The 18665-nt window shown below is 38.2% G+C and overlaps 2 protein-coding genes and 1 long non-coding RNA gene across 4 annotated transcripts; 2 read left to right on the forward strand and 1 right to left on the reverse strand.

The window, feature by feature from the left end:
- The first annotated feature begins 23 nt into the window (after positions 1-23).
- Positions 24-3513, forward strand: LOC114144936 (cysteine-rich protein 1). 2 transcript variants are annotated; one of them, XM_028018196.1, is made up of 4 exons: positions 24-222; positions 2650-2744; positions 2853-2919; positions 3002-3513. In XM_028018196.1, the coding sequence occupies exons 1-4, from the start codon at positions 180-182 to the stop codon at positions 3010-3012; spliced, it is 216 nt and encodes a 71-aa protein (XP_027873997.1). In that variant the 5' UTR covers positions 24-179; the 3' UTR covers positions 3013-3513. The 2 variants fall into 2 exon arrangements, with proteins under 2 accessions (XP_027873997.1, XP_027873996.1); XM_028018195.1 differs by having other exon boundaries at positions 27-222; positions 2853-3513.
- LOC114144937 (uncharacterized) lies at positions 3332-6766 on the reverse strand. Its single transcript, XR_003595582.1, has 2 exons — positions 6657-6766; positions 3332-4763 (listed from the first exon to the last, which is right to left on the reverse strand). It is a non-coding gene; the product is annotated as an uncharacterized LOC114144937 (long non-coding RNA).
- pi4k2b (phosphatidylinositol 4-kinase type 2 beta) lies at positions 6411-18177 on the forward strand. The gene is made up of 11 exons (XM_028018193.1): positions 6411-6991; positions 11453-11604; positions 11898-11978; positions 12202-12321; positions 12990-13121; positions 13910-14063; positions 14287-14351; positions 14526-14628; positions 15821-15954; positions 16049-16108; positions 16837-18177. Exons 1-11 carry the CDS (start codon positions 6634-6636, stop codon positions 17008-17010), a joined length of 1533 nt encoding a protein of 510 aa, XP_027873994.1. The 5' UTR covers positions 6411-6633; the 3' UTR covers positions 17011-18177.
- The last annotated feature ends 488 nt before the right edge of the window (positions 18178-18665 follow it).

An 18665-nucleotide genomic window follows, 5' to 3' on the forward strand; every position in this document is an offset into this window, starting at 1 on the left:
CTCAAATCTGAAATCTCAAACTTTACTCTCTTCCTGTGACGTCTGGCCCACCGCATCCGGATCTGACTTCACAAGATGCTGACATACTTGCAGTTAAACCGTTTTCCTGTCAAATTTTCAGTTCACACTTGCACGCACACGCATGATCTTTGTACCTGCACGATAAATAATTACAGACCATGGTAGGCTACTGTCCAATTTGTGGAAAGCCTGTCTACTTTGGTGAGTCTGACCTCTTTAAAATTTTACACTCTGTCTCCCTGTGCCTTGGCCAGCATAGATGTCTATTTCTTTCAGTTTTTTTTTTTTTCGGGTTGCGTAGTAGTTTTGTCCCTACTAATACTTGAGCCTAATACTGTGGAAAAAATGTGTTAAACGTAGAAGTATGTGGACATTTTAAGCTCATGCCACCATTTCCAGGTTATAATCATGTGCCTGTAGAGGTGAAATTGATATCATGCACACAAGCAAATGTAAATGGGCCATGACCATTGTCATGTGTCTTCTTTTTTCTTGTGTTTATTTAGGGCTACTATTAATGCTTTCTTATTTTGTGTTCTGATGGAAAACCTAAATATTTCTCATTTTATTTCTATCAGATTTTTCTGCTTCTCTTTGAACCGCTCACACACACACACACATAGATTCAAACCCCCGTATCCATAATAACAACAGGATGTGGGTCTGCCCAAACGAGCTTGCACGCTGCTCTCAGGGTTTCCTCCTCACCTTCAGTCTCTTTTAGTTTGCCGCACGCAGAGCCCTCGCTACATGTAGCTGCACAGCAACGGCTGCAAGTCTGCTTTGTTCTTTTTCAAAACAGTTTTTGCTTGCCCATCCATTTGCCTAGGAAAGTTCAAATTTTCTAATGTGACCCGGCCTACTTATCTCTTTTCCCCTCAATGCTGCAAAGTCTGGCCTATTTGTGTTGGGGGACGGGAAAGGCGGAGAAGTCCCTTCATTTCATCTGAATTAATTCTCTTTTTAAAAGATTTATAACTAATCATTTGATTCATTCAGTGAATTTATCTATTTATTTTTTCAAATATCACTTGGATTTGCGGAAGTTTGTTTTATGACTGAGGCATTACACTTTTCGTGTACAGTGTGGTTTAAAAGTATTTGCCTATTGATTTATCTGTTTTTGCTTTTTTGTCACACTTAAATGCTTTAGATAATCACAAAGCTAAATTTCTGACCAAGATGACCCGTATGAAAACAAAATGCCAGGAAAAGCTGTCCAAACCAGCCTGTCCATAGCAGCTATCCCCTAAAACTAATCAAAATGCTTGGGCCAGCAGCGGTCTGATAATTAGCCTTTTACATCACTTTAGAGGAATTCTGAACAATCTGCTTTGTTGGACTTTAGTGATACTGGAGGCATTTTGAGAATGAACATCCCTCCAGTCATGCAACAGCATCTAATTTAAGTCGTTTTCTTTCTCAATCTTTCATATGTGGACTTGCTGGTGTGTTTCATATGAGGTTCTTTTCCTGAAACGTTTTAGAACAGCTGTAAAAGGACACACTCCTTCCAGAAAGTTCCACTTTTGTCTTGTCACTCCACAAAATGTTTTCTTGAAAATCTTAGGGATGATTAAAATGTTGCCGGAGGAATGGGGGATGGGCTTTTGTCTTTTTTTTTTTTGTCAGCTGTAGTTTTGGTCCATGGATGCCATCTCTTGGTTTTTAGCTCTATATGAAGCAGTGACTTTAGCTGTAAATGTCGTTCTGCGTTCTTTGGAGAAACTTTGGTAGGCCGGCAACTCCTGCAATAGTTCACCTCTGATTCATATTTACTTTGTTCTCATCTGTTCTTGAATTTCTTTAAAAATCCTAATGATTTTTTCTTTTTGATATCTTTTAGTGTTCTTCATGTTGTCAGACAACTTCTATTTCAGTGATTTCTTTATTGTACAGTGCAGGGAGACATTAAATGCCGTGGATGTGGCTCGGGAAACCAAACCAGAAAATTGCTGTTGATCGCACTTATTTCATGACCGAACAAAAAATGCAACTGTATTTTCGCATAAGGTTACACATGACTGAAAAGCAAAAACATATTAAATTTGTAAAGGATGGAAATAGTTTCTAAGACCTTGTATTTAACACATTTTTTTCCCAACCCAAGGATATAAACTGTATGTAAAAAACAAAACAAAACAAACTTATAATGTAAGTTCACTGAACACACTTACTAAAATATCACACTTAAAACACATTTTCACCAAAATGTTTAGTTTTAATACTTAGCAATATTGTTAATTGTTTTTTGTGACTGTCAATGACTAACTTTTTCTTATTTATAATCAGTTTTTTAAAAATATTTTATGCCCTGTAGACATTTTAAAACAAGAGACACTCCAAATCTCTGCTTTGTAGAAGTTGCATGCAGCAATCTCGGATGTAGATATTTTACCAACATGTTAAAAGACAATGAGTCAAGTTTTTGATTTAAGAGGTAGATGTCTAACAAACATGCATATCAAGAATTGCAAATTGTTTTGTCATTAAAGCGCCGCTAAAACTGTTCTGTATTTAAAGCAAGTAAAGACATATTACATGTGTAGAGTAACAAAATATGTTCCACTTTAATAGTAAAAACACGTAAACTGCTCCTCATTTTGCTGCTGTTTGTCTTTGGTGCAGGGGAGAAGAAGAGGTCCTTAGGGAGGGACTACCATCCTCTATGCCTGAAGTGCCAGAGGTGCAACAGACAGCTGACAGCTGGCCAGCATGCTGAGGTACATAAGGGAGATAAATAAGTCAATATAAGACTAAAAAATGAAGAACACAATCTGACTAAGTGAAAATGATAACACAGTAATCATGTGCCAATGATTGCATTGCAGTACGATGATAAGCCGTACTGCACACACTGCTACATGAAGATGTTTGGCCCGAGATGTACACTTTCAGGTCACACTAAGAACACACATGCACATAGTCGCGCACACATGATTTCTGACTCTTTCTCCCATGTTTGGATCGTTCCTCACAGGCAACAGGTGAAGGATGTCTCCACAGGACAGGCGCGTGGCCTTCATCGCCCAAACCAGACGGAAGCACAACTAGTAAATACTGACATCTAAGACGAGGCAGCTGAAAAGCCACAAAATGTAGAGGCTTTAATGATAAACAATGACGAGCGTACATCTAACTGTTGTTCTCGTTAGGAATTGAATATCTATGAATAAGGGGTGTTTACTTGAGTTTTATCATACTGATTGTAAATTTGAACAGGTTATTTTGCCTTACATTTTCAGAACTTTATGACTGTATTTTCTAGGTTTTTTTTTTTGCTGTATCTGCAATGATATTTTTGGTTTTGCAATCACAAAGCAATAATACTATTCAAAGTATTCATACATCCACAAACCTTAATGTGTTTTATTTAGGTTTAATGAGAGATACCAACACAAAGTAGTACATAGTGGTAAAAGGTCAATATAAATTACACATTGTTTTTGAACTCTCTAAAATAAAAATGTGGATATAAAGTCCTATATGCAACACATTGCCTTCACAATTATCTGTCTCCTTAACAACAATACAGAGCCCACTTGTGTGTAATTTGATTGAGGTGTTCTGGGTAGACTTTGGAGGAAAACATCAGACAGGTCAATGAGAAAGTTGAAGAGAATTTTAAAGTGGGGTAAAAGAAAATGCACAAGTTTACAAAAAGGATTATCCAATCCATTATCTGCAAAGTGAAAAAAACAAGTACAAAACTAAGACTATACATATTGGGAAATGTTTAATTGATTACTAAGCATTGATTGGAAAAGCAACCAAGAGGCCCCATGCTAAGAAAACAAAATGAAGTTCAGTTTTCTGTTTGCCAAATGATGCTCTGTTTGAAGGGGAACAAATTTGAACTTTTTGGACTACATGAAAAAAAAAAAACATGTACAAGAAAAGAACTGAAACCATGCCATCGCTACAATGAAACGCATGATTATTCATGTAAGGGTGCTTTTCTTCAGCAGAGAAACCAGAAACGATGAGAAGCTAGATGCATAGATGTAGGCTCATAAGTGAGTGGGGCAGAGGTTCACATTCGACTCTAAACATACATCCTGAGCAACAATAAAAAGTGTTTCATATCACTTGAAATCCACATGATATGGATTTCAAGTGATTTCAGGTGTAAGACTAAATTGGAGCAATTTAGTCTCACGCCTTACTAAAGTCAACCGAGAATCTGTGGCAAGATTGATATTCACTCTCCCTTCAATCCAAAACTGGAAGAGGCACACACACAATTCTAAACATTGATGTTTGTAGTTGTAGCAATACAAAATTAAATAAAAAAAATAAAAAATCTTCAAAGGGTGTCAATACTTTTGCAAGCCAACATACATGCTGGCACCTATTTGGACATGCGGTACAGCGAGATTCACTCAGACACACTCTAATCACAGATAAAACCCATGCAGATGAAAAATGAATGGAGCTGTAGGGCTCTTCCTCTCTCCCTCATCAGGCAGCCAAGGGGGAAAGAGAGAGGAGGATAGAAGCATGGGATGGATACGGGTGGTTGCTGTTGGCAGGGTGAACCACATCTTTTGCCAGCAGAATCTGCTGGAATGAGCGCTACAGGGGAGGGAAAGACAGGTCTCTCACGCTCTCACGCACACATGCATCGGGGCAGTCGTGTTCTCACTGCTGCGGGGGCTTGTCACCCAGTGGTGGCTGAGGTGCATATAGCTTTGAAACACTATCCCTTCTCGAGAAAGGGAAAGGTGTGCTGGTGTCCTCTCCTGTCAGGGGACATATTTCCATTACTCACCCATGCAGGAGAAAGGGATATTTTACTGAAGAAGGTATAAACGATTGAATGTGAATAAAGTAATAAGATTAGACCTTCAGAAACAATAAAAAAAAGCTACCAGTCATGTTTTATTACTGTCCATCTCCCTCTTTTATCCCTGTCTTCTCTCCCCCCTTGTCTCCTTCACCTCCAAGCTCCCTACCTTGATCATTTGGCTGCTGTGTTACCAGCTGGCTGGTTGCTTATTTGCATGAGTTTCAGCTAGCCTGCCTCATTAAAAAAAGACAAGCACTTGGTGAAAAGGCTGAGTTTCAGTCCTGACCCACACATTAGTTTGGTTTAAAGAAGCCAGGACATCTTCTAGACTTTTAAAATACTCCGGAACAGTAGTTCTCCAGACTTTTGTCTATGCTTTCAAATGTTTACGTGGTCTATGAAACCATTTGGTTTCAAAGGGCCCATAAGGAATGAGCAAGTTCTGTAAGTATGCACAAAAGAGATATCAGTACCAAAAAATACCTATTTAGTTTTAATTTTCACCTAAAGTCAACTCGTTATAAGAGTTTGTCCCACACCAACACAAGTGGCCACCCATTTTAGTTCTTGAAATGTCAAAATATAACAGCTTAAAACAAAATGGCTAATCATAAAAATCAGATCAGATAAGCCAATATTTTGCTTTATAATACAACATATCTATGGAAACATTTAGGAAATTAGACAAATGGAACTTTGAGAGGAGCATCAGACCTGAAGGGGTGTGAAAATACAAATGACAAAAATTTCAAGTGGTATAAATACTTTTGCAAAGTGCTGCACATATTCAAGTTTTGTTGGTGTTTATGCTTATATGATTCATGGATTACAGCTAGGTGGCGTGTCCATCAATAAGGTATCTAAAAATAGTCAGAGAATGGATTTAAATTAAAGACCCTGTTATAATATGGAGCTAGTGAGAAAGACCTATTGGTAGAATCAGTCGCAGTGTCCATATGTTCTTGAAGCTGATGCTAGCCAAACATTGAAAAACACTGAAAAACATGATTGCCTAGATAATGAAAACAAAAAACCTACAAAAAACCGTAGGGTTTTATGTATGGTTTGACTTGTGTATCAACGTCGACATCTACTGGTCAACAATGTAACTCGCTTTCAGTGAGCTTGCTTTGCCAATGACACAAATATGGTAAGCCATTTGTGCACATATTTCGTATCCTGACAATCTCCGCCGTTTTGATCAAATTGTTTCGTTCACATGTGGGGATATTTAACACAAGCATGTGATAATCAAGGATAACTGTGCCAGTGTTATGGGCATTTAGCTTAGTAGCGGAGTTTCTACTAAAAAAGAAGAACTACTTTGTCAAAAAGATTAACTAGTAGCCTACTTGTCTTTCCCATGTTGCACAGTATTGAATTAGACCAAACAAACGTAAAATTTGTAAAAACTAGTTGAATAATTTTACAAACAACTTGCTATAATCTCGAGAAACTTCAGAATTGAGTTAAGCTATTTTTACACTTGGGATTCTTATAAAGTGAAAAGATAATAAACAGATTCATCGTGTCAATAGATACCTCGAGTTCTGATGTTCTAAATAGCACCTGAAGGCATCGCCAACCTACGGCCATACTGCACATGCGCAAAGAGGTAACAAGGAAGGAAAGGAAAAGGCTTGACGACGGATTATGTTGGCACACTGGTGAGCGAAAGCAGCTGTTATCAAGTGATAACGTTTAGGGTAACGTCCTCGTCCAAACATGTAATTCGTTTTAAAATGAACGATTAATAATTCGAAGAGAAGAAACTGTGACCAATCCTTCAATTAACTGTAAAATTCTACAAAGAAGGAGCGAAAATGATGTCAGAGTGCGATCTTACAGAGACAGAAAGCGGCTTGCCTGTGCTGGACGCCGGGGCGGGAGCAGCAGTGCCCGAACTGGACTCTAACTTTCACTCCACGGGACCCTTGAAGGTATCATTTGACAGCAGCCGGATAGGACTGGGATTTGCGGCCAATCCCGGAGTCGCGGTCCGTATCTCGGACTCCCGTGAGAGCGTCTTGACCGAGCTCGAGACGGACGGCTCCGGCGAAGAGGCTCTGTTGTTACCCTGCTTAGCAGGAAGCTCGACGTCTCCGAAGGGCGGCCGAGACAAGAGGGGCAGACGGAACAGACACAGCTCGTCGTCGGATAAAGACACGTTGGCTTCCCCAGGTAATTATTTAGATTAACGGACTTAAACGTGTAGTTCCCACACGTTATGGAGAGCTAGAAATGCCGTCCTCACTCCGTGTCGTATATGGTTGTTCTTTTACCCATAGGAAAGTGCCACTTTTAAAAAAAAAAAAAAAAAAAAAAAGAGTTGACAGTGAATGCAACGTGGGCAAATCGATGTAATGTTATGCAGTCACTCAGGAATATTGATCCAATATCCTGCCGAGCCCTTCCACGGGATTTTAAAGGCCCGAGGGAGGAAATGTGAACTTTACGCCACATGTTATGCTGTTTTATGCATTTCCATTGTTGTTACGTGTAGTCAAGACATTGTTTTAATAAAGTTTCTAAACTTTATTAAAACTGTCCTATTGACTTCACGGACTATTTGGCTCATTGTAAATCCTTTGGGAGCTGATTATAATTACTTTGCACCTTTGAACTGATCTTTTCCGTCATACATTCCATTAACTGTGTTATTAACCTGTAAATGATGTCACCCTAAAGATTGTCTTTGCTTACTTACGTAACGTTTTGTGGGAGCTTTATATTTATACCAGAACACATTGTGTGAGTAAATTGGTTGTAAAAAAAAAATTTAAAAAATCTGCAATTCTACAAAATCAAAATACTACATGGCAAAAAAAAAAAAAATTCATGTTGTTCTCATGGTTTAAAAAAAAACATTTTGATGAGTTGTCAAAAAATTGCTGGAGTGGCCATAGATTTATCTGGCTGATTGGTGCATAGAGTTAACAAACTGTGCCCCTCTCCCACGTATTGCTGAAGGAAACATGTGTTCCCTTCTCTACACATAAAGCTGTTTCTATGTCAAAAACATGAACAGTCAGGATGTGGAAAGTGAAGGAACATCCCCCCTGTCTAGGAAACACTATGCTTGTGAAATGAAATGGTAAAACATAATATTTTGCAAAATAAACACATACAAATACTAAATTTATTCAGCGTTCTGGCCCCCCACCTCTCTGTTAGCTTTAGCATATTAGCTAGTATGCATCAGGTGTGGACAATTTAGATGAGTCCCTCAAACTGTCCAAATATAATTTTGCTGTGCAGAATATGAATGAAATACTTCAAGAATAATCGTCTACCAAACAGTTCATCCAGGCAGTTCTTTGCAAATACAATGTTTCAAAGACGACTGCAACCTGAAGCCCGGTGCGGCTCTACTTGGGGTCTATTCTGTATTTTTGCTGAGGTCTTTATGTTGAAAGCAAAATTACAAAGTTAGAACTACAGATGCACAAATTAGAGATTTTATAAACAACGACTTCTATTTTAGAGAAACATATCTTTATTTCTACTTAATTGAATTAGTTTAACAGTGCAATGTTTCAAATAGATTATAGCTTGTTTTGGCCAATTCAAATATCCAGCTTTCTTCACCTGTTGAATTCAATTTTGTTTCAAGGTCTGTTGCTCATACAATAGTAAAAATGTGATGCAGTGTTTTGAGAAAGGTAACATGTTTGAGGACTCCTCGACATGAAAGGATTTGTTTATCCATCCTAGCATATGTCCTTAACGTTCGTCTTTTTTTGTTTTTACTCAAAAAATTGTATTGAAAGCGTGTTCCTTCAGCTCAGTCATTTCTTTAAAGTTTTTGTTTTGGCTCTAGGGGTCTGTAGTGGCAGTGTTTAGACAGGAAACGGGCAGAGGAAGAAGCAGGCATGCAGCAAAAATCCCAGGGTCGGGAATCAAACCCTTGACAACTGTGTTGAGGACTAATATAGTGTGCATTCATGGTACCTGCTTTTTATACCCAGCATTTATAGATCAAACCAGTCCAAAATGATTTGAACAGAGTCTGGCACAGGAGGAAACAAATAATAAAACATGATGTAGTCACCATGGAAGCGGCACATTCAATTTTTAACTCGCATGATGCTGCCCACCTTGTTTCTTTGTGTCATTTATTTTTTTTAGTGCTTGTTATCTCCGATTGCTGGAATCTATTCTTGGACCCTTTTTAATCAGTTTCTGAAATCTAGGCCACAGGTAGAGAGAGATTGAGCCTCAAATGGCAGGTCTCTGCGTCCCAATTTCTGAGTCCTTTTAACACAAATACGGTGTAAAATTACAACATCGCTCTATAAAGTTACTACCTGTAACATTTACTTGCTCGCTCTCATTGGTGACTTCTGCATGCGGTTCAGCTCTAGTTACAGCAAAGCACTAAAAGCAGCAAACGGTGTTTTAATTGTACTTCTATTTATTTTTTATTCTGATGTCCTGTACTGACTCAATTCCACTAAAAATCTTATTTTTAAATTCTTTTTTTTTTTCTTTGTTTTGTTTTGATGTGTCACTCTTCACTCCGGGTCTCCTGCACTCTCTACAAACCTGCTGCAAACAAAGGAGCTTTCCATTCCCTAAAAACTGAGCCGGACGTCTGAGAGGCTGTTATCAAATATGCATCAGGCCACTTTGCAGGTCGACTCACAAATAGTCTGTAGTGCAGTGTTGGTGCTCTGTGCTGAAAACGTAAGGATAGGTGAGAGAGGAAGTACTCCAGCTGTTTCACGTTCACTCAGGCTTTCTGTCAATTGAAGTCAGTAGAAAGAGATTAAACGAGAGAAAAGCTTTACTTCTTTCTGCTGTCAGACTCCGGGATGATATAATTTTAGACTTTCAACGCAAATGCAGAGCAGGACGCTTTCATCCTGGAAAGATGGCAGCTAAATATATGGACTGAACATCTTTCTACAGTAGTTTTAAAACAAGAATGAGATTTAAATTCCTTTTATAGTTGTCACATGACCAAGCAAATGCCACGTGGCTGTGCACCAGCTACAAACACTTTCTACTTTGACCTGTGGATAAATCAGTCTTTCTTTGATTTTAATGGTGAAATTGTATTACACAAATATTAACAGATCTTTTCTCTTAGTTATCCTTTTTTAATTGCCACCTGTTTTCTTTCTTCAAGTAAACTAACTTCAAAGTTGTTGTTTTTTTTTTCTTCTATATTTCTCTAACAAATGACTGGTTAAGTGTTCGCCTAGACCCTGCATCTGCTCCTCTCTGTCCGGCATCTGTTCCTTTCTTTTCTCCCTGCATCATGTTGTAACACAGTGTGACTGACGCAGAGCACACACAGCCTCCCTGTCAGCTGACTGTTCTGCTTCTCGCAAGCTGAGGAGGTAGGAATGTGTCATGTCATGTGAAAGGGGCCTTTAATTAGCAGGGCATATTAACCAGAGAGACTTCGCAAACAGATCTGCAAAGCAGCTGAACTATTTTGCCAAGTGATGAAATGATTCATCTAGTTTTGTTGCTTAGATGGAGAAATGTCTGTAGTTCACATCCACTAAAATCAACGTGCATATTACTTTCCGTGACTTGTGCCGCAAAGTGTGCTGTAAGTTTACAGTAATTGTGACTTTCAAATACCGATGAAACTAGTCACAATCAAGTGTCTCTGTCAAGTTTGAGCTAAATGAAAACTTAAATGATTTATTTTACTTATTGGGAAAATAGCAGAGAAAATATTCTCTAGTATTAGCTTGTAGATCTAACAAATTGACAACTTCATCAGGGATTTAAGAGTACTCTGAGGTAATCCCAATCAGACTGTAGTTAACTATAGTGGCAACTAAACTGGTGAGAAAAACTGCATAAAAATATATTAACAACAAACACATAATTGCTACCAGTTACTGACTTAACACTCCCTTATACTTTAAATTGAGCAATGCAGTAGTTGTGCAAGTCTCACTTTTCTCCACATTATCAGCCCTTGTTTACTCTTGGGTTTAAAACGTCACCACAGTAATGTAGGTGCCCAGGACAGTGTCTGTAACAGCTAGTCATACTCTATCGGTTGCAATGAGTTTCCCCACAAAAATGTGTTCTTTGGTCATAATAAGTGAATTCAAGGTTTTTCAACACATGACTGGGTTGGAAAGAAGATAAAATGCTTAACAATTACAATTAATAATAAAAGTTAAACATACTGGTGGAATGCTTTAAGAGAGGTGTTATAAATTTGTGTGACAAGACGACCCGTGGATAACACAGAGGATGCATTAAAAATAAATTAAGTCAATGGTACAAGGATTTTGTGTTATCTGATAAACTTTATGCTCAAAAACAACACCTGTTGTTGCCTAGTGGGTCTTGTCGGCTTGCTATCCTGCTTGACCTTTTTGTTGTTGCCAAAGCATGAATCTTGTTGTGTCATTTTTGTTTTTCTTGCTGCTAAACTCTAGGTTTCAGTTATTTTCCTCGGATAATAAGTGGATTTTTTTATTTGTCCGATTTATACATTCTATATTTTAAAGTTGTGCAGCTCTGAAACATAACATTTGGCCCTTTTAGGACATGGATAACAAGTTCTACAAAAACTCCTTCATTTAATTTGAAGTTATTGAAGGAAAATGTAACATGTTCTGTGTTTGCTGCTCATTCAACAACTTTTTGTCGTTATTTCCCAACCAGGTGCAAACAGTGGGGACTTCAACCATTTTCCAGACGATCCAGAGTTTGCAGATTTCATCCTGAGGGCAGAACAGGCAATTGAAGGTGGTGTTTTTCCTGAAAGAATTTCCCAAGGGTCCAGCGGGAGCTATTTTGTCAAAGACCCAAAAGGGGTAAGGTTACAATCATTTTTCTCAGAACACCAAAAACACAGGAACATTTACTGCACAAAATTCTAGGGTATTGATCTATGAGTTAATTATTTTTAATTGACTCAACTGTCACTTTTGTCATAGTCACTTCACACTTTTTTCCCCCCTTTTTCCTTTTGAAAAATCATGAAACTGAAATATAGATTTTGTCTTTGAAGTTGTGATTTTTCTTACTTGACATGTAACAAATGAGTCTCAGCTGATCCTTTTGAGCATAAACTTGGTTAATGTTCACCGTACTTTTATCTCTGCAGAAAATCATTGGAGTTTTTAAACCAAAGTCAGAAGAACCTTACGGTCACCTGAACCCAAAATGGACCAAATACTTTCACAAGGTAAACTGTGTACCTAATAGCATAGGCTATTATTGATTTTGAAGAGGAAACTGATGCACTTGTGGATTTAATTTGCAAATTTTTATATAAAGTAGTATTGCTTTAATTTATCGGGTTTAGTTTCGTTCTTTTGATAGATCATGATGTATCAATGACTACAGTCACATATGAGGCATTTTTAACCCCCTGCAAACTTCTTTCTGTGTCCTGTTTTTGTCATTAGCTCTGCTGTCCGTGCTGTTTTGGCCGAGGCTGCTTGTTGCCTAATCAGGGTTATCTGTCAGAGGCCGCAGCCTCCCTGGTTGATACGAAGCTCGGCCTTGGAGTGGTGCCCAAAACAAAGGTACCTCTCTCAGTACGCTCAATATCTCGGCATCATGTGCCTGAAAATATGGATGCATCTCAGAATGATAGAGTAGCATTGAAAAGTTTAATATTTCAGTAATTCAATACAAAAAAAGTTATATAAAGCCTTTAGACATGGAGACTTATTTCGGTAATTTACCTCTGATCTGATTGTGATCATTATGGCTTGGTGTAAACTCTAATTTTAGTTTCTCAGAAAGTTGTATTATTACACAACAAAAAAACACTTTGACATTCCCCTTCCTCCTGACAATACCCTGCAACAAACCTGTGTAGTTTTGGTCAGATGAGCTTGCAGACCGAGCTGCGTTCAAGTCCGAACTCTGACTGAGTCGCTTCTAATCAGAGGGAACATATTTATCAAATAAAAAAAAACTAGAAAGAGGCTCTAAATAGAAATCCGCCAAGGGGTATAAATAATTTGATATAACAAATAAATGTAACTTTCAGATGATTAAATAAATTAATGTTTCAATTAAATACAAAGTAATTAAGAAATGTTAATTTTTTTGACTTTTTTTTGTCAAAGCCTTGTGTTTTAACTTTTTCAATCTGTTTTTCAAAGTAAATGGATTTGTGTTTTATTTTTGTTTTAAGACATGCTTTCTGCTGGTGGTCCAGGCTAAATATATTTCTTGCATTCAGGTGGTTTATTTGGCTAGTGAGACATTCCACTACAGCGCTATAGACAGAGCGAAGTCCAGAGGGAAGAAGTACGCCTTAGAGAAAGTCCCGAAGGTGGGACGACGCTTTCACAGAGTGGGCCTTCCTCCTAAGGTAACGAACAACTACAACTCTTCAAAACATTTTACTTTCCTGATGTTTACATGCTTGTTTAGCGCCAGTTTTTGTTTTCACCACCTCAGGCACTGACGTTGCCGCTAAAAAGTGGTGCCGTCTCAGCGTCAACTCTTTGCTGGGCAATTTTCTCAGGAGCCGGAGGCACGACTTATGGACGCCAATAACAAATCAAAATGTTAAAATCAATGTGTTTAAACACAAGTTTAGTTGTTTTTTTTTTATCTGCATAAATTCACACACAAAAACTAAACAAAATAGAGCTTTAGCATGATTTGAAATATTAGATTAAGGAGCTCAAAATAACATGACCTCCATGTGTCTCTTCTTTCCATTGTTTATTTTGACCTTCCCCTCATGGAGATAAAGTAAATAAATGCACTGCTTACAGTTGCCGTGTTGTATGAAACCCATAAATGTGTTTTCCAATTCAGCTTGTTAACAGAATCCTATAATATTGTTGATGTTAATGTTACAGAAAAACTATCAGTTTCTTGTGTTCACGGCAGGCTCTGCTTTGGGGGAGGAGCTGTAGCGCAGCAAAGAGCCACCTGTAAGGTGGGCTCGTTCATATCAACAGGCCAAGTTCACGGTTTTCTCAAAAGAAAAACACCCGACTTCTTTCAAGTCTTTGTTGCTGCTTTTCCACAGTTTATCACATCATCAGTCAACTTCCTGTTTTTATAAGCTGAACTGCTGCCGCACACTCAAGCATTCAGTTTATTTGTTTTGCGTGAGGACGTCATGTTCTGCCTGTTTGCTTGCAGGTGGGCTCGTTTCAACTGTTTGTGGAGGGTTACCGCGAAGCCGACTACTGGCTGCGGCGCTTCGAGGCCGAACCTCTGCCGGAGAACATCAGGAAGCAGCTGCAGTCCCAGTTTGAGAGACTGGTGGTGTTGGATTATGTAATCAGAAACACAGGTGAGGGTGTTTGCCTTGATGCAGTGGAGAGCGTTTTGTTATATTTCCTATTTTTACTTCTCTTAATTTAATTGTTTTGAAAAATCTACTGACCCTGGAGGATAACTATTGCTTCAATTGTCAGAGTTCTTTAAACTTGGATCTTTAAATTGTTGTCTCCTTATGTGCCTTAAGCACTTGCGTCATCCAGGCACATGTAATATTCTGTTTTCTCCCTCTTCAGATCGAGGAAACGACAACTGGCTGATCAAGTATGAGAAGCCAGGAGAGGGAGACGAAAGTGACAAGGTATGCTGCGTTAGTAGTAATGCTTCATCCTGGACGCAGTTACGTTACAGCCAAAATAAAAGCAATTATCGGTCATCATCAGACATATGTTGACCAATAAGTGTAATTAATTAACTTAGTTAAACTCTCAATAAATCAGTCGTGTGATGAGGCTGTTCTCGATGGTCGTTTCAGGACGCTGAGTGGTCGGATAACAGCACAGATTCCTGCATCAAGATAGCAGCCATCGACAACGGCCTGGCCTTCCCCTTTAAACACCCAGATGAGTGGAGAGCATGTATGTCTGGAAACTTCTGTGACTTGTGCTTACTAAGTCTATCTCTACATTAACTGTTTGAAAGTCTGACAATTATCATAATTACAATGCCAAAAAAAACTAATTAATCAGAACGTATCTTGCGGGGATTACTCATTGCGTTTTATGTTAAAGAAATTTAAAGACAATTTAGCCAATCTGTCAGCGAAGCTGCTTGACATTTTGTCAAATGTCTCACTTACCCTTGCTGTCTGTTTCTGCTTGTAATCAGAAACAGACAGCAGATAATTAGCTTAGCTTCAGCTCTAGACAAAGGAGGAAATTATCCATCTTCCTTCCTCTAAAGCTGATATTTAACTTGTTCAAATTCGCCCTTTTTTTAGTGTTTTATTTTTATTGCCCTGCTTAACAAAGCAAAGTTTAATCAATGATTGTGAAATCAAGTAAAGCATTACACTTTTTGTCTTGATGAATGGTTGCATTAACATTCTTCTTCTGAATTTCATGCCTTCATATACATCTTACAATTTTACTTGTTTTATGTTTTTGTGTGTGTGTTTTGGCGACAAACATGTCTATGCTCTACCTGTAAAATTCACAATATGAAACACTGTTGTGCTATGTCTCACTGCAAAGTGTGCAAGATATATTGATACTTAGGACAGCTGTGAAGGAGATTGGCTCCTGGTTTGGTTGCTGTCTAATGCTGGCCACCGTCCAAAGTTTTATGCTAATGAGGTATTCAAGAAACAAATTTATGTCTGTTCTGAACCTTGTAGTTTCAGTTATTTTGCTGAAGGAAAAATATATATTTTTTATATATAAAGTGTGTATAGCACATACACTGGATAAGACTCTCCATTTATATTATGTATATACAGTCATGGTCACACTTGCTGCCTGTGATGCGCTCAGCAAGAATCCTTAGGTTTTTCTTCTTTGACTTAAGTTTTCAATAAAAAATATCTATTGTGCTCTTTTTTTCCAAGCTTCACTTAAATCACTTTATTACACCAGTGTTCAAACAATACTTTCTACTTCCTGTAGTTCTAAATCAATAGAGATGCACGTAAAGAGTTTATAATCTTCACTGCTAGTTATTCACTTCATTTATCAAATAATAAAATAGTTTTAATGGTAATTTCTTCTCTAAAACACAAATTATTTGTGACGAATGAAGTTAAAGTTGATTGTGGTTGTGTCCATCTTTTAGACCCCTTCCACTGGGCGTGGCTCCCTCAGGCCAAGGTGCCTTTCTCCCAGGAGACCAGAGAGCTGGTGCTGTCCCGCATCTCCGATATGAACTTTGTCCAGGACCTCTGTGAGGACCTCTATGAGATGTTCAAGGTGCAAATTAACATGTTTCCAAACACAGCTGTTGTAGTTTTTTTTTTATTTGGCAGTGTTTGTGCTAAGATTGGTGATTTTTTTCTGGTTTCAGGCAGATAAAGGCTTTGATAAAACCATGTTTGAGAGACAGATGTCTGTCATGAGAGGACAGGTGAGTTGACAGCTGCTTGAAACAGGCTCCTTTACTTTAACACACACAGATATATATCAAAATTAGGCTAAAGAGCTGGAGAGAATCAAAACACAGCGAGGTTAGTCATTTCTTTAGGTATCAATCAAATAATCAGTCTTTTAATGAGGCGATAACAAAAGATGGGGGAGGGGGGAGTATTGAACTGAGATCACAGAAACAAAAGAATAATTACAAAGCTCTGCGATTAAAATCTACATGGAATGCAAACGACAGGTGGAATATTGCTGTGATAAATTTTAGTATTGCCTGGAAATGATAAAAATGCAGCTAACATTTATTTCTGTTTGTTAAAGAATAGCATTAGGAAATAGAAAATAAGTACATATTTCGGCTCCAGTTTAAAACGGATAATGAAATCTGTAATGGCTGCTTAATGTTTGACTCAGGCTGATTCTACAGGCCAGCAGCAAAAAGCGCTAAAGTGCTGCAAATTAATGGGTTTGCATGGGAGCAGGCCAGACGCCCCCTGATATATGATACACATTACTGTTTTTCATTTTATGTACAGTTTGAACTTTTTTTTTTTGTTTTGTTAATTATGCCTCCCTTTGAAACATTTCATTTTTTAAAATAACGTGCATGCAAATAGGAAGCGCTGTGTAACGGCAGATTTGATTAACCTTTTCTGCTGTAGGCCTCCAGTGAGCAGCTTCTGCCGTTCATGCTTTAACTCTGTGTCCCCGCAGGTGTTGAATCTGACTCAGGCGCTTAAGGATGGAAAGAGTCCCATCCAGCTGGTGCAGATGCCCCGTGTTGTGGTGGAGCGCAGCCGCTCAGGTGGCCAAGGACGGGTGGTCACTCTGGGCAATGCCTTCACACAAACCTTCCACTGCAAACGGCCATTTTTTTCCTCTTGGTAAAGCGAGAACCTAAGGACAGACTTGTTGAACAGCCTGTTGTTCTGTACCAACATCAGTCTGTAATAAGGGAGGATTAAATGAGGGCAGAGATTATGAGACTGGGAACAGTGCAAATCTGTCTTTGGAGTGACGAGAGAGAGAAGGCAAGCATAGATAACAGAACATGTGTTGAATTGTACAAGCTAAGTTGAGGCGATTTAGTTTTAATTTTTAAGAGAGTGCAGCAAAACATGGAAGCTGGAGAGATTAACATACCTCGATTTCCTGTCAGTGAGACCCTTTATGCCATTTTGGTGCGGTTGAATAATCAGCTTTTCCACAGAGGGGGCTTTGTTCATTGTTTGAAAAGCAACCTTCCTTTTGTTGTTGTTGTTTTACAAAAATCCACTCAACTGCATCTGCTGAAGTTTCACATTAGGTCTGTTGATGGGGTAATTGCCAAAAAGTAGCACTTATGCACCACAACACACCACTTTAGAAGTTAAGTAGTGTTGGGTTAATCTAAGGGACTGGTCTGTAGGGCTCCCCATTACGGGATTTATTCTGCAGTTTGGAATTTGTCCTCACCTGGAATAAAACCCCCAAATTCTTGCTTTGCCTTATAGGAATACTTTGTGTAATATACATGTGGATCTGCACTCACATGGGTCACGCCACTCTGTACCCATTGTTATTCATATTTCAAAACTGCAATGTTGACAGTGTCTTTAAGTCTACATACTGCCAAATGTTCTTTTTCTTTCTTTTGAAGAATTACGAAGCCTCAAGCTAAGAACCGTGATGAAACTTGAATCTAGAGGACCGGCCTGCGTAGGGAGGGCGCTCGAATGTATTCTGTTTACGGTTTGCACACGGATTTTATCTCCGAAACATTTCAGTACAAGAGAATGCTGTCACAAATGGGACTTCTCATAACAATGAATGTATTTGTTGTTTGGCATGTGTTTTAATTGCTGGCAGCTTTCTCTTGAACCGCGTGCATTAGGGGATGACAATTCCTCTTTGTAAAATGTTCTTTGAAAAACATTTAGGATAATATTTCTCTTTTTTGCTCGATGCCGTTGAGTTTTCTTATGTATGAATCTTGAAGTTTTTATTCCAACTTGATGATTGTATGAGAGTTGTATATTTAACAAACAAAAAGTAATAAAATTTGGGAAATTTGAATCGTTTAGTGTCGGGTGTCTGTCATACCTTCTAGTGAAAGGCCTGAGGATCCTCAAACAGCAAGAAGGTAGCCTTTATGTGTTTTACTGGACTCTATAATATAAGTGTTTGATGTTTAAATCTACATACATAACATTGAAACGGCGACAAATACCAAGAAAGGTTCAACTGCAAAATAACAGATCATCATCTGAAGGTTCAATTCACGTCCCAAGCTGCTGCATACTTAATTCAAACTGATCAGTCATTAATTTATATTCAGATCCAATTACTACACATATAGTCCCATCTGAGGTGAATCTCCATAAATTAGAATATCATCAAGGTTAATTTATTACCTCAATTTAAAAAGCAGAACTCCTGCATTCATAACACTGTATTTCAAAGATAAAAAGCGTACATATTAAAAAAAAAAATACAATAAAATTAACATTTTACATAAGATCACTAAAACACTATTTTTTAGGACAGAAGCTGTGCTGTTGAAT

This window comes from Xiphophorus couchianus, chromosome 5, assembly GCF_001444195.1.
Source record: "Xiphophorus couchianus chromosome 5, X_couchianus-1.0, whole genome shotgun sequence".
Taxonomy (NCBI): domain Eukaryota; kingdom Metazoa; phylum Chordata; class Actinopteri; order Cyprinodontiformes; family Poeciliidae; genus Xiphophorus; species Xiphophorus couchianus.